General features: G+C 34.9%; 1 protein-coding gene across 1 annotated transcript in view; it reads left to right on the top strand.

Moving 5' to 3' along the window:
* The window catches only part of LOC106469765, a 52,003-nt gene that overhangs the window by 31,219 nt on the left and 8,774 nt on the right, over positions 1–12,010 (top strand). Inside the window, exons 8-13 of the mRNA XM_022398319.1 lie at positions 1,138–1,278; positions 1,895–5,541; positions 5,587–6,490; positions 7,490–7,617; positions 8,281–8,539; positions 10,833–10,973. Of these exons, the coding sequence (XP_022254027.1) occupies positions 1,138–1,278; positions 1,895–5,541; positions 5,587–6,490; positions 7,490–7,617; positions 8,281–8,539; positions 10,833–10,973 (5,220 nt within the window). The remainder of the gene's footprint in view (positions 1–1,137; positions 1,279–1,894; positions 5,542–5,586; positions 6,491–7,489; positions 7,618–8,280; positions 8,540–10,832; positions 10,974–12,010) is intronic.

Raw genomic sequence — 12,010 nt, 5'->3', positions numbered from 1 at the left:
ATGTTCTACTATATTCACAAATATAAATGGTGATATGTTTCACTTACGCTCTACTCTATTCACAAATATAAATGGTGATATGTTTCACTCATGTTCTACTCTATTCACAAATATAAATGGTGATATGTTTCACTCACGTACTACTCTATTCACAAATATAAATGGTGATATGTTTCACTCGTGTTCTACTCTATTCACAAATATAAATGGTGATATGTTTCACTCATGTTCTACTATATTCACAAATATAAATGATGATATGTTTCACTCCCGCTCTACTCTATTCACAAATATAAATTTTGATATGTTTCACTCATGTTCTACTATATTCACAAATATAAATGGTGATATGTTTCACTCGTGTTCTACTATATTCCCAAATATAAATAGTGATATGTTTTACTCATGTTCTACTCTATTCACAAATATAAATGGTGATATGTTTCACTCATGTTTTACTCTATTCACAAATATAAATGGTGATATGTTTCACTCACGTTCTACTCTATTGATAAATATAAATGATTATATGTTTCACTCATGTTCTACTCTATTCACAAATATAAATGGTGATATGTTTCACTCATGTTCTACTCTATTGATAAATATAAATGATTATATGTTTCACTCATGTTCTACTCTATTCACAAGTATAAATGGTGATATGTTTCACTCATGTTCTACTATATTCACAAATATAAATGATTATATGTTTCACTCATGTTCTACTCTATTCACAAAGAGTGAAACATATCACCATTTATATAGAGTAGTACGTGAGTGAAACATATCACCATTTATATTTGTGAATAGAGTAGAACATGAGTGAAACATATCACCATTTATATTTGTGAATAGAGTAGAGCGTAAGTGAAACATATCACCATTTATATTTGTGAATATAGTAGAACATCTTACAAATATAAATGATTATCTGTTTCACTCATGTTCTACTCTTTTCACAAATATAATGGTGATATGTTTGTATGTTACTTACAAATTTGATATCTTTTAGTGTTTTAAAATTAAAAGTCAACGTTTTTGTTTTCCTTCTTAGTACTAACCTGTTAACTTATTTTTATATTCGTCATTGATTTCTTATTTGAATACAAATGGTAAAATATGACATTCTATTAGGAAATGACGGAAGCAAAGCCACAACGATCTTGTATCCAGGTCCGGTAGGTGGCATTGCGGGTATCAAGGTCATTTCAACATCACCTGACGGGTTCGTTGAGACATCCGTAAATGGTGTGATACCAAGTGTCGTGACTTCAGGTAATTTATTCATAGTAGTATATAAAAATTGAAAATTAACTTGCATAGCTAAAATAGGCTTCACCAGAGTTTTGACGAACTGAAATGAAAACGGTGACTAAATCTAAGTATATTTTAAAGATGATGGCAGTATTTACAAAAAAAAGCTTTGTTTATGAAAAATATGGTTAAAATTACAAGATTTACCGAATTTTTAAATACGAGTATATCCCAGTTATTTCTTATTATTATTTCTTATAAAATTAAAATATTTATAACATAAAAGGTTTAGTATTAATCATGTAACAAGTCGTTTATCTTGTATAGTTTGCCATTGTACAGAAGTTAGAAATGCAAGTAAGGAATGTTAGTTTGAACTTAGTGTTTGCTATTTTGGGGAATAGAAAAAAAGTATATTTAAAATATGGGGTAACTTGTAGTCTGTATATTTAAAATATGGGGTAACTTGTAGTTTGTATATTTAAAATATGGGGTAACTTGTAGTTTGTATATTTAAAATATGGAGTAACTTGTAGTTTGTATATTTAAAATATGGGGTAACTTGTAGTTTGTATATTTAAAATATGGAGTGATTTGTGGTTTGAATATCTGTTTCTATTTTACTTGAATACTCCAGATTACCAGTCGACTCGCCAGACATTACCACCAGTTGAAGTTGTGGCCCCACAACAAGGAACTGGTCATCAAGTCAGCCGTTCTTTGGTTACAAGAGTATCCGATGGAGTAACTTTGATCGTTGCTAGTGATGCTGATGGAGAGACTATACAGTATCATGATGAAGACAGCTCTCCTGTAACCCTGCAACCTACTTTGTTGACAGATGTTGTCTTCATGAAGGACCCATCTTACTCGGTGGTCTACGACACTAGGACATTTTATACCACGTACACCTTCTTTACGACCCTTTTCTCGGATACTACGTCCATTATTTCAAGTTCGGAACAAGTTGTATCCAACGTGATAACTGTGCCTGTCACCAGGCCTGCCTTGGCTAATACATTCTCACCTACGAATATCCCTGCAGTGTCCCCCACCCCGTCTGTAATCCTGGAAACTAGTGAAAAACTGGTTACCAGTACTGTATATAGGACTTCAACTTTCTATGCGACTTTGTTTAATGGCACGAGTTCGTTTGTGTCTCCTATAGAAGATGTCCGTTCCGATGTCTACACTATTACAGAGCTTATCACACTCACCAAATCCATGGAGTCTACATCAGAAGATGAATTGACACCTTCCTCTACTGTCTCTCCACCACCCATCTATTCCACCTTCACCGACTACACCACTTTCACGAATTACGTTACACTTTTCCAAGGTGACTCGTCAGTAATCTCAAGTCTAGAAGAGATCACTTCTAATGTTTACACTGTCACTCTACCGGGACTACGACCCAGCACATCTGTCTCAACAATATTGAGCAAAGATGTCCGTCCACTAGTTACAGTGTATACCACCAGAACACTTTACACTACAGACACTCACTACATCACCCTCTTTAGTGGTACTGAAACTGTACTATCGTCTATAGAAGAGATTGGTTCCAAACTTCTCACAGAAACTTTGCTTCGACCATTTAGCGACTCCTCTAGTTATACGGACGTTGTTACAACTGTAGCCACTGATAGTATTTCACCAGAACTCAGAACCTCTATCAATGCATCACGAACAGTACCAGAAGAGACTCCAACCATTCAGTTGGTGTCTTCACTTCAGAAGTTTCTCACAACTTTTACATATTTCACTACTCTTGTTAGTGGTCCTAATACAATTATCTCTACCAGGCAGGAAGTTTCTACTTCTTATATTACTCTGTTTGTGCCATATACAAGCCACCCCGTATCGACAGTGGAGACAGAAACTCTTTCTGTTACACCAATTACTACGTACTCCACTTCTACTGAGTACACAACGTATACTTTTTACACGACACTCTTTAGTGGTGAGGACAAGGTTACTATATCAAGTAAACAAGTTATTCCTCGAGTGATTACAGAAACAATTACAATCACACCAACACCAACATCTTCTACATCAGTATCAACCACTGAGGATATCCTATCAAAACCCGTGTCCAACATTGACAGCACCCTGACTTTCTTCACTACGTACACTTACTACACTACATTTGTTCATGGAGACAATACTGTTGTATCCTCTAGTCTCCGAGCAGTAACCCAATATGTTACTGTAGAGCCTACATCTCCACTGGCTTCTCAGACATCGCTAGATTCAAGTGTTCTTCATACTCCAACAGTTTCTTCAGACATTGAAATTGCAGAACCATCAATAGACGATTCAACCTCGATTGCAACAGTCATTGCGACTTCTTCCATTATACCAACTACTTCTGAGCTTGATGAAGTAAACATCGTAACGATTGTGTCCAGTAAAGTTTCCACTTCGACTGCCACCAAGTTGCCTGAAGAAAAGCTAACACGGACATCTGCGGTTGTGAACATAGGGTCAAATACCGCAGTAGAGAGCTCTATAAATCTAGAAACAACACTTGCAGTAGAGACTAGGGTAGCCGTGAACACAAAAGTGTCTAGTAAAATAAATACAGGCTCTCCACAGCAGGAAGTTGTACAAGTCAATAGCTCAGGTTTCGATCAAGAGAAGGTTGACTCTACATCTGCATTAGAATCATCAGTTAGTTTAATAGTTCTCAGTAGTGTTGCTAAATCACAAACACCTGTTTTCTCTTCCTCACTTCCTGAAAGTAGTGTAATTTTCGCAGTTGATAAAGAAATGACAGAAGCCACTGTAACTTCTTCTATTTTGAGTGGTACATCTACAACTGTCGTTGATGGCTCAACTGTAATATTTTTTACAGACTTTATCCTTCCTGCTGTACCACTGTCTTCTTCAACAACTAGTGACTTAACTTCCGACATTATTAGCCCAAGCTCTGGGGAAGATCCTGAGAGTAGTGATTTAGTATCTGAATTGTCCAGTTCTTTACTAAGTAGCGATATTTTCCCCGTAACTTCTACTTTCGTTTTAAGTGAAGAAACGATTTTTATTGGGTCGAATAATATAAGTACAACAGTGTCTCCAAATATGACACTGTACATGGTTACTGGTATAGACGGCGAGAAGACGAGATTCACAGATGTTGAATTGACAGCTGTTGTTACTCCAACAGAAATACCCGAGAGTGAAGGACCAGAAGGAGACAGTGATATTAAACCAGGATCTGTAATTGAACTTTCTGATTTGTTGGGAGGGAATGCTAATATAGGAAATAACCTTGCAGAAGCTGTAAAGGGCATTGTTCATTTGTTTGCAGGAAGTGCTAAGAATGATACAAAAGGAAATTCTGAAATCAAAGCCACTGACATCTCGAAGCCGGCGCCTTTACCTCCAACAGAAGGAGTTACTGTTAGTAATGCGGAAGAGCCTGTTTACATACCTATAGGAGCTATAGGTAAGACCATCAAACCATCCCAACCAGTACCTGTTTATCCAGGAACAGAAATACCAATTGAAAGACTTGAATCAGTTAGTGTCACTGAATCAAAACCTATTGATCACGGATTACCTTCTTCCATTTTTACAAGTAAAGACAACGTACAACCTAGGGTTCCTCTAATTAGTGACATTTTTAAACCTGGAACCCTAATAACTGGATTCACACCTCTCTCTGAAAGTGATAACACGAAAGATACCAGCATCGCTCCTACAGTTAAAACAGAAGTACTTACAGGAGTAAGAACCATATTTATTGAACCCACAGAAGTAGAACAAAGTGATGATGTTTCTTCTGTGAAAGAAGTTACTGAAAGCTCAGTTCCAGTGTTCTCTGATACTCTCAGAACTTTAAGTGTTGAGCCCAGTCTTAAAAGCATCAAACTTAGCATCAAACCTACTATACGCACCTCTGTCATTGTTGGAGCTAAAACAGTATTTTTGGGATCTCCTACTGGACGACAACCAGACCAGGACACAAATGAAGACTCTACTATTGTTGATGCACCAGTCTTAGAACCCTCGACACGCTCCTCTACATTTGTCAATGTTCAGACAATATTTATTAATGATGATGGTCAACTTTCAACTTCAGCCAAAAATTCAAAGACCTTAATAATATCAGCATTGGATTCTGGAATGTCTTCAACACCATTACTTCCAAAAGTCATACCGAGTGGCAGTGAGGACTACACTACACAGACAAAAGATGGACAAACTATTATAAGAAAAACTTCAGTGGGAGAAGAAACCATTTTCTTTCCTTTTACCACTGACACTTCGGAGATTACTGTTTCGTCATCTGTTCATCAAGGAGATAATTATTCAGTGAAGAAGGTAACTGAAACAAACACCAGATATCTTACCAGTGTGGAGTCTACTACTAGAACACTCACTCTGACAACCACCAAGATCTATTACACACGTGACAGCCCTTTGACAATCACATCCATATTTACCACAACTATACCACCAAGGACGTTTGTGTCCACGATCATAGGAAGTAGAACGATACTGGGTACCCTACCAGAACCAACCGAAGCTGTAAAATTTGATTATTCTTCGATGCCATCAGAATCTACTACCACAGTAACTACGACAACGCTGATTTTCAACTCGATCACCACCACGGTGGTTCGTACATTAGTTATTCCCACTCGTGCTGTCAGACCAACAGAAACAACCCGTTCTCATGTTAAAACAAAATCGACTGTACTCAATGCAGGGACTGAAACGCCCCCTGCCCCTCCAGAATCTGCAGATAGCACATCGATTTCTGATTCCAGAGACCAGTTAAGTGGCAATAGGCTGCTATCATTTGACTCTGGCACTAGGGACCAACTAGAGCGTAATAAACTACCAAAATCTGATCCACCTACTAGTGGATTCAACTCTACTGTAGTTCATAACAAAATATCGTATTCTTTACCACCCACTCCCAATCAGCGTGCAAGTTCTTCACAACAACCCGGTAATCTACCAACAGTTCCTACACCTCGATCACAACAACCCGGTAATCTACCAACAGTTCCCACACCTCGGTCACAACAACCCGGTAATCTGCCAACAACTAGGTCGAAGGAAAACGTAAGAGGGCAAGGAATTGGTCGACCAGAGATTGATGGCTGTTTCCCTGAATGTGATGTAGATAATCAAGAAATTTGTAAGAGAATCAAGAACATGTGGTCATGCCAATGTAAGCCTGGGTATTCCCGTAAGAAAGGAAATCAGTTCTGTGAAGGTTGGTTCATACATAATAGAAATCAGTATCTTTAAATTAAAGGAAATCAGTTCTGTGAAGGTTGGTGCATACATAATAGAAATCAGTATCTTTAAATTAAAGTAAATCAGTTCTGTGAAGGTTGGTGCATACATAATAGAAATCAGTATCTTTAAATTAAAGGAAATCAGTTCTGTGAACGTTGGTGCATACATAATAGAAATCAGTATCTTTAAATTAAAGTAAATCAGTTCTGTGAACGTTGATGCATACATAATAGAAATCAGTGTCTTTAAATTAAAGGAAATCAGTTCTGTGAACGTTGATGCATACATAATAGAAATAAGTGTCTTTAAATTAAAGGAAATCAGTTCTGTGAACGTTAGTGCATACATAATAGAAATCAGTGTCTTTAAATTAAAGTAAATCAGTTCTGTGAACGTTGATGCATACATAATAGAAATCAGTATCTTTAAATTAAAAGAAATCAGTTCTGTGAACGTTGGTGCATACATAATAGAAATCAGTATCTTTAAATTAACGGAAATCAGTTCTGTGAACGTTGGTGCATACATAATAGAAATCAGTGTCTTTAAATTAAAGGAAATCAGTTCTGTGAACGTTGGTGCATACATAATAGAAATCAGTGTCTTTAAAGTAACACAATTCACAATTTCACCTTTTCTATGCAGAAAATTTACAAACAGTAAACTACGAAAATATTTTTTGAAATTCCTTTTTTTTTTTTTACAAGAAACGATATTTGCGAGTACTTCGTGGAGATATCCCGCTATCTAGTAATCAACAAAATTATTATCAGTAAACAATTTCTGGTCTTATGGTGATTTATCAGACTATTTTTTGAATTTTCTAGTTCAAGGTAACTAAAGTTCAATATGTTAGTAAAATGAAGATGAAGGTTCTAATACTTATGATTTATTATTTTTACGACTCTAAATGTGATTAGTTTTGTCCTTGAAATCAGAATTACTTTTAAGAAACAAAGTTTTATCTTTTTAGCGACCAAGAGCTACGTAATGTTGGTTCGAGTGGTGAAACTTGGAAGATCCTCTGTGATCTATAACTCGTCTCTTTCGAACACAGACTCCCAGGAATATCGGAACTTTGCTCACATGGTTCAACAAGGGGTGAGATTCAAATTAACACCAACTACCTTTATTCTCGTTTCACCCTTACTAATTTTCATTTGTTTACAGACTTTTCTAACCACCAGTAACTTGTTGTAGTCTGGTGATAATAGAGCAGGTAGTTTTGTTTTCTGAAAGTCAGTATCTCTGATTAGAGAAACATCTTGTCTTTGAGCTTGAACCTATTTACCGAATGCACTCATAATGTAAATTGAATTCAATAATTATGTTCGAGCGCGTAAAACAAACAGGGAATTAATAAATAACGATGAATTAATGACAAAAGCAGGTTAACACTGAACCGGTTTGATGGACAACAACTATTACAATGAGAAAACATGTTATTTTTGTGTGTTTAATTTCATCCGTTAAGATATACGTTACAATAATACTAGATTGAGATAATAAAAGAGCGTCGAATCCATGCTGACATCGTTAGTAACATACATTAATTTCTTTACTATATAAATATAAGTGTTCTAATGTAACGTAAAACCTCTGAGAATGAAATATGATACAGATATTTCTTGATTTGTTTTGTTTTTCTGTTGTTGTTGAAACGTTACAGTTTATAAATGTGTTTTTTCTCGTTGTTGTAAGAATTAAAACAGTTGTTAGATGAACGAATAAAATCAGTTAACTTCTTCACCATGTCTTACATAGATTGACTTAGCTTATGCAGCTAGTGAAGTACGACCAAATTACGTCAGAGCTGACGTCAATGGATTTACAAATTCTGCCGGAATTAGTAATCTAGATTCACCACGTGAAGGATTACTCGTGAACCTGACGGTTTCTGTAAATCGAAATTCCGCTGTGGACGAGAATGTGCTAAAAGACGAATTCATTCGATCTTTGAGGAAATCCGATAACAGGGTGGGAGGAACAGACTTGTACGTTCAGGCAGTCGAGGATGTACAAGGTTCGTATCATATTGAAAACAATGAAACAACTAGGTTTTACACACAAATGATATTCTTTTTCTGTTATTTTCACGCCATTCTTTCTTCCTTCCTATATGGTAAGGATATAATATTAAAATAACTGGTATGTATTTAAGCAGATTGTCTTCTCAGAAGATTAGACTCTACTCACACTATTGGAAATGATAATGAATAATATAAATCTGAGAACGTGGGAACTGGCTGGTGAATATCTGAGTTTACGATACAATATTTCTGATCATGGGATGTGGTTGAATGTTGAATAACAATTGGTACATATTTGTTTCTGCGCTACGGTGTTTCGTATAATTTAAGTGTAGTTTGGTTTCATATAATCTCTTTCACTCTCGCTATATACATATACTAGATGTACTTACTCAGGATCTTCGAAAGTGTTCCGATTCAAGGGTAAATAAAACCAAGATTAAGAGTAACAAATATTTTTATTTCCTATTTTTGAAATTCACATGTCATGCTGTGTTGTAGCCTACAGAGTGCATAATTCTTCTCGTGATTCATGGCATGCGCACATTTTAGTGACTGACTGATAGATAAAATACTACTATATAGTGGTGCGAGTGATTAAAACATGTGACACCTCCAGGCGACCTTCGGCCTTCTTTAGGGGAAATAATATCCAAATATCTCTCTGTCACTCTCTGTATCTCCTGATAGGTTAACCGTCCAAAAATTATATATCTAAACGCTTCTTTTCAAGAGTACATTACAGGAAAATTATTATTTTTCGTTGCAATTCCTAAATTTTCATATCGATATCAGCACCAATTCTTCAGTCTCCATATGGGCTAAACGTTCAGTCTGAAAAAAAAATTGTTAAGAACAAAAAAATTTTCTTTTTGTGATGGAATTTCACGTAAAAATACTGAGCTTCCTCCATCGACTGATTGAAAGAAATATTTCGAAAATAGGAGCATGAACGGAAAAAACGCATAAAGAGAGAAAGATGTTTGAGTATATATTTTTTGTTCGGTTTATATACACATGTTCTCATGTCGATATTATATGTACATGCATTAATTTACTGTACTGAACTGAATATCTCCCCTTTAACATTTCTTACAGAAATGACAACTATCAAAAAGCTCCCGTTTTGGTAGTGGCTTTTCTTGCGTTCAGTAAAATGACAAGGAATGGTGGCATCCAGCGAAAAACAATCCTCGTGGTTATTTAGCGAACCTGAGCGCTCTACTGTTCTGGATGCATCATTACATCGAAATCCAAACATTTTTGTGAACAATGCATTGCAGTCAGTCTCCTTTGCTTAAAAATAGACGCAATGTCATTTTTCATATTGAAATAACACATGGAATGAAAAAAAAAAACGGTTGTAAACGGCCCACTAGACAATCATATTGCATATACGCTCTGACCCAAGGGATTGGGTTGACGTGCACATTTTATTTTTACTCATCACTATTTTCAGGAAAATTACCGTTGAATTGTTTTTTAACGAGCATCTGCTTGTTGTACATATCTGTATGAAAATTCTGTTTGTATATTTTCGTTTTACATCTTGTTTGTTCACTTATAATCTTCCCGTATTTTCTTTCATAAAGAGTGAAAGTATTGTGTCAAATATTGTAATTAATAATAATTTTGTCATAACTTTCCTTACAAAAAATTAACTTAGAGTTTTGTATGTGTACGTCCTTTGATTTCAAGTCAACTGTCGGATATTGTATCAAACACCAAGATAATTGTATGTATTATAACAATCCTACTCTTAATTAATAAAATATTAAATTCCATAGAATTAAGTTAGAACCCTTTAATGCATTACACACTTTTCAATTGAGCAGGATAAAATGGGAGAGTGGATATCGATATACCATTTTTTGTTTGATTAAGCAGGATAAAATGGGAGAGTGGATATCAAGAAACCAATTTTTGTTTAATTAAGCAGGATAAACTGGGAAAGTGGATATCGAGATATCAGCTTTTGTTTAACTAAGCAGGATAAAATGGGAGAGTGGATATCAATATACCATTTTCTGTTTAATTAAGCAGGATAAAATGGGAGAGTGGATATCAAGAAACCAATTTTTGTTTAATTAAGCAGGATAAACTGGGAAGTGGATATCGAGATATCAGCTTTTGTTTAACTAAGCAGGATAAAATGGAAGAGTGAATATCGAGAAACCAGATTTTGCTGTTTTATTTTAACAGAAAATACAAAATAAATAGAAATCTATAATAATAAAGACCAGTTTTGTACGTAAATTGATATTTTAATGTATCTGAACTTTTCAGATTTTGACGAATGTAGTGACGAAAACTACAACGACTGCGCAGGCTCGGCAATCTGCACGAACTTACCAGGGACGTACACATGTAGTTGTAAGAAAAATTACGATGACCTGGACCCTGATTTACCCGGTCGTGTTTGTTCAGGTACGATCTGATTATCATTTAACAGTGTTTTATTATTTGATAATAAACTCTGCCACATTTTAATTATTAACTTAATGGGAACATTTTATTAAAGATTAAAAGTAGTTCTAGTTGCTGAGGTAAGAGACAGAGTTTACTAATAACATACTAAACCCGAACTCTGAGACAGAGTTACAGATCATACTTTTTCTTTGTATAGGAGGTTATTATGCAGCACAAATGATGGTGGTGTACGTAATTTCGAAGTAAACCGAATGTATCTTCATGGAAAGTTTATTATTGATATATTTTTTGTATGCAACCAGTATTTTACTAACACTAATTTCCTTGCTGAGAATGCTTATACAATTTCACGTTATTGAAAACACTTAATACATTTTTTATTTTAAATTGTTTAAATATTGTCTAAACAACTTCTTCGCCACCAGAAGACCATTTCCTTTGGGATACTTTATATACATGGTAGCTAGGTAAAGTATAACATACTTTGGACTTAACTCAACCTTTATTCGTTTCAATCTATCTAGAATTTTATTGTTGACACTAAATTTAATAAATAGTAATATTTACCCTACAGATAATACAAATAATTTCAGCCAACGTTGTTTCGCCAGTTCTTGTACAACTAGCCCTGATGAAGCCACAATAGCAAAATTTTGGTTGAAATAATTTTTTTTTATTAACCTGGGGAGTAAAGATAGTTTTTTACTAACTTTATTGCCAAAATGTCATAATCCCTCCAGTATTCACTACAAATTCTGAAAACCAATTAAGTATTGTTGAATACAAAAATAAGGCGGTTGACATTATAAATTGACGTGTCTAATAACTAAGTTTAAAATTATTAAAATTATCTACATTCAAATTGCAATTTATTTTTCATAGTAAGTTGGAATTTTTCAATTTAAAAACTTGCTGCCATTTAACATGAGGAGTAAAGTCATCACCAGTATAAAATCCTGTTACATAATAGTCATCACCTGTATAAAATCCTGTTACATAATAGTCATCACCTGTATAAAATCCTGTTACATAAT

Source organism: Limulus polyphemus, unplaced genomic scaffold (genome assembly GCF_000517525.1).
Source record: "Limulus polyphemus unplaced genomic scaffold, Limulus_polyphemus-2.1.2 Scaffold3647, whole genome shotgun sequence".
Taxonomy (NCBI): Eukaryota; Metazoa; Arthropoda; class Merostomata; order Xiphosura; family Limulidae; genus Limulus; species Limulus polyphemus.
Note: the sequence above shows the minus strand (reverse complement) of the source record. Positions and strands in the feature narration are given on the sequence as shown.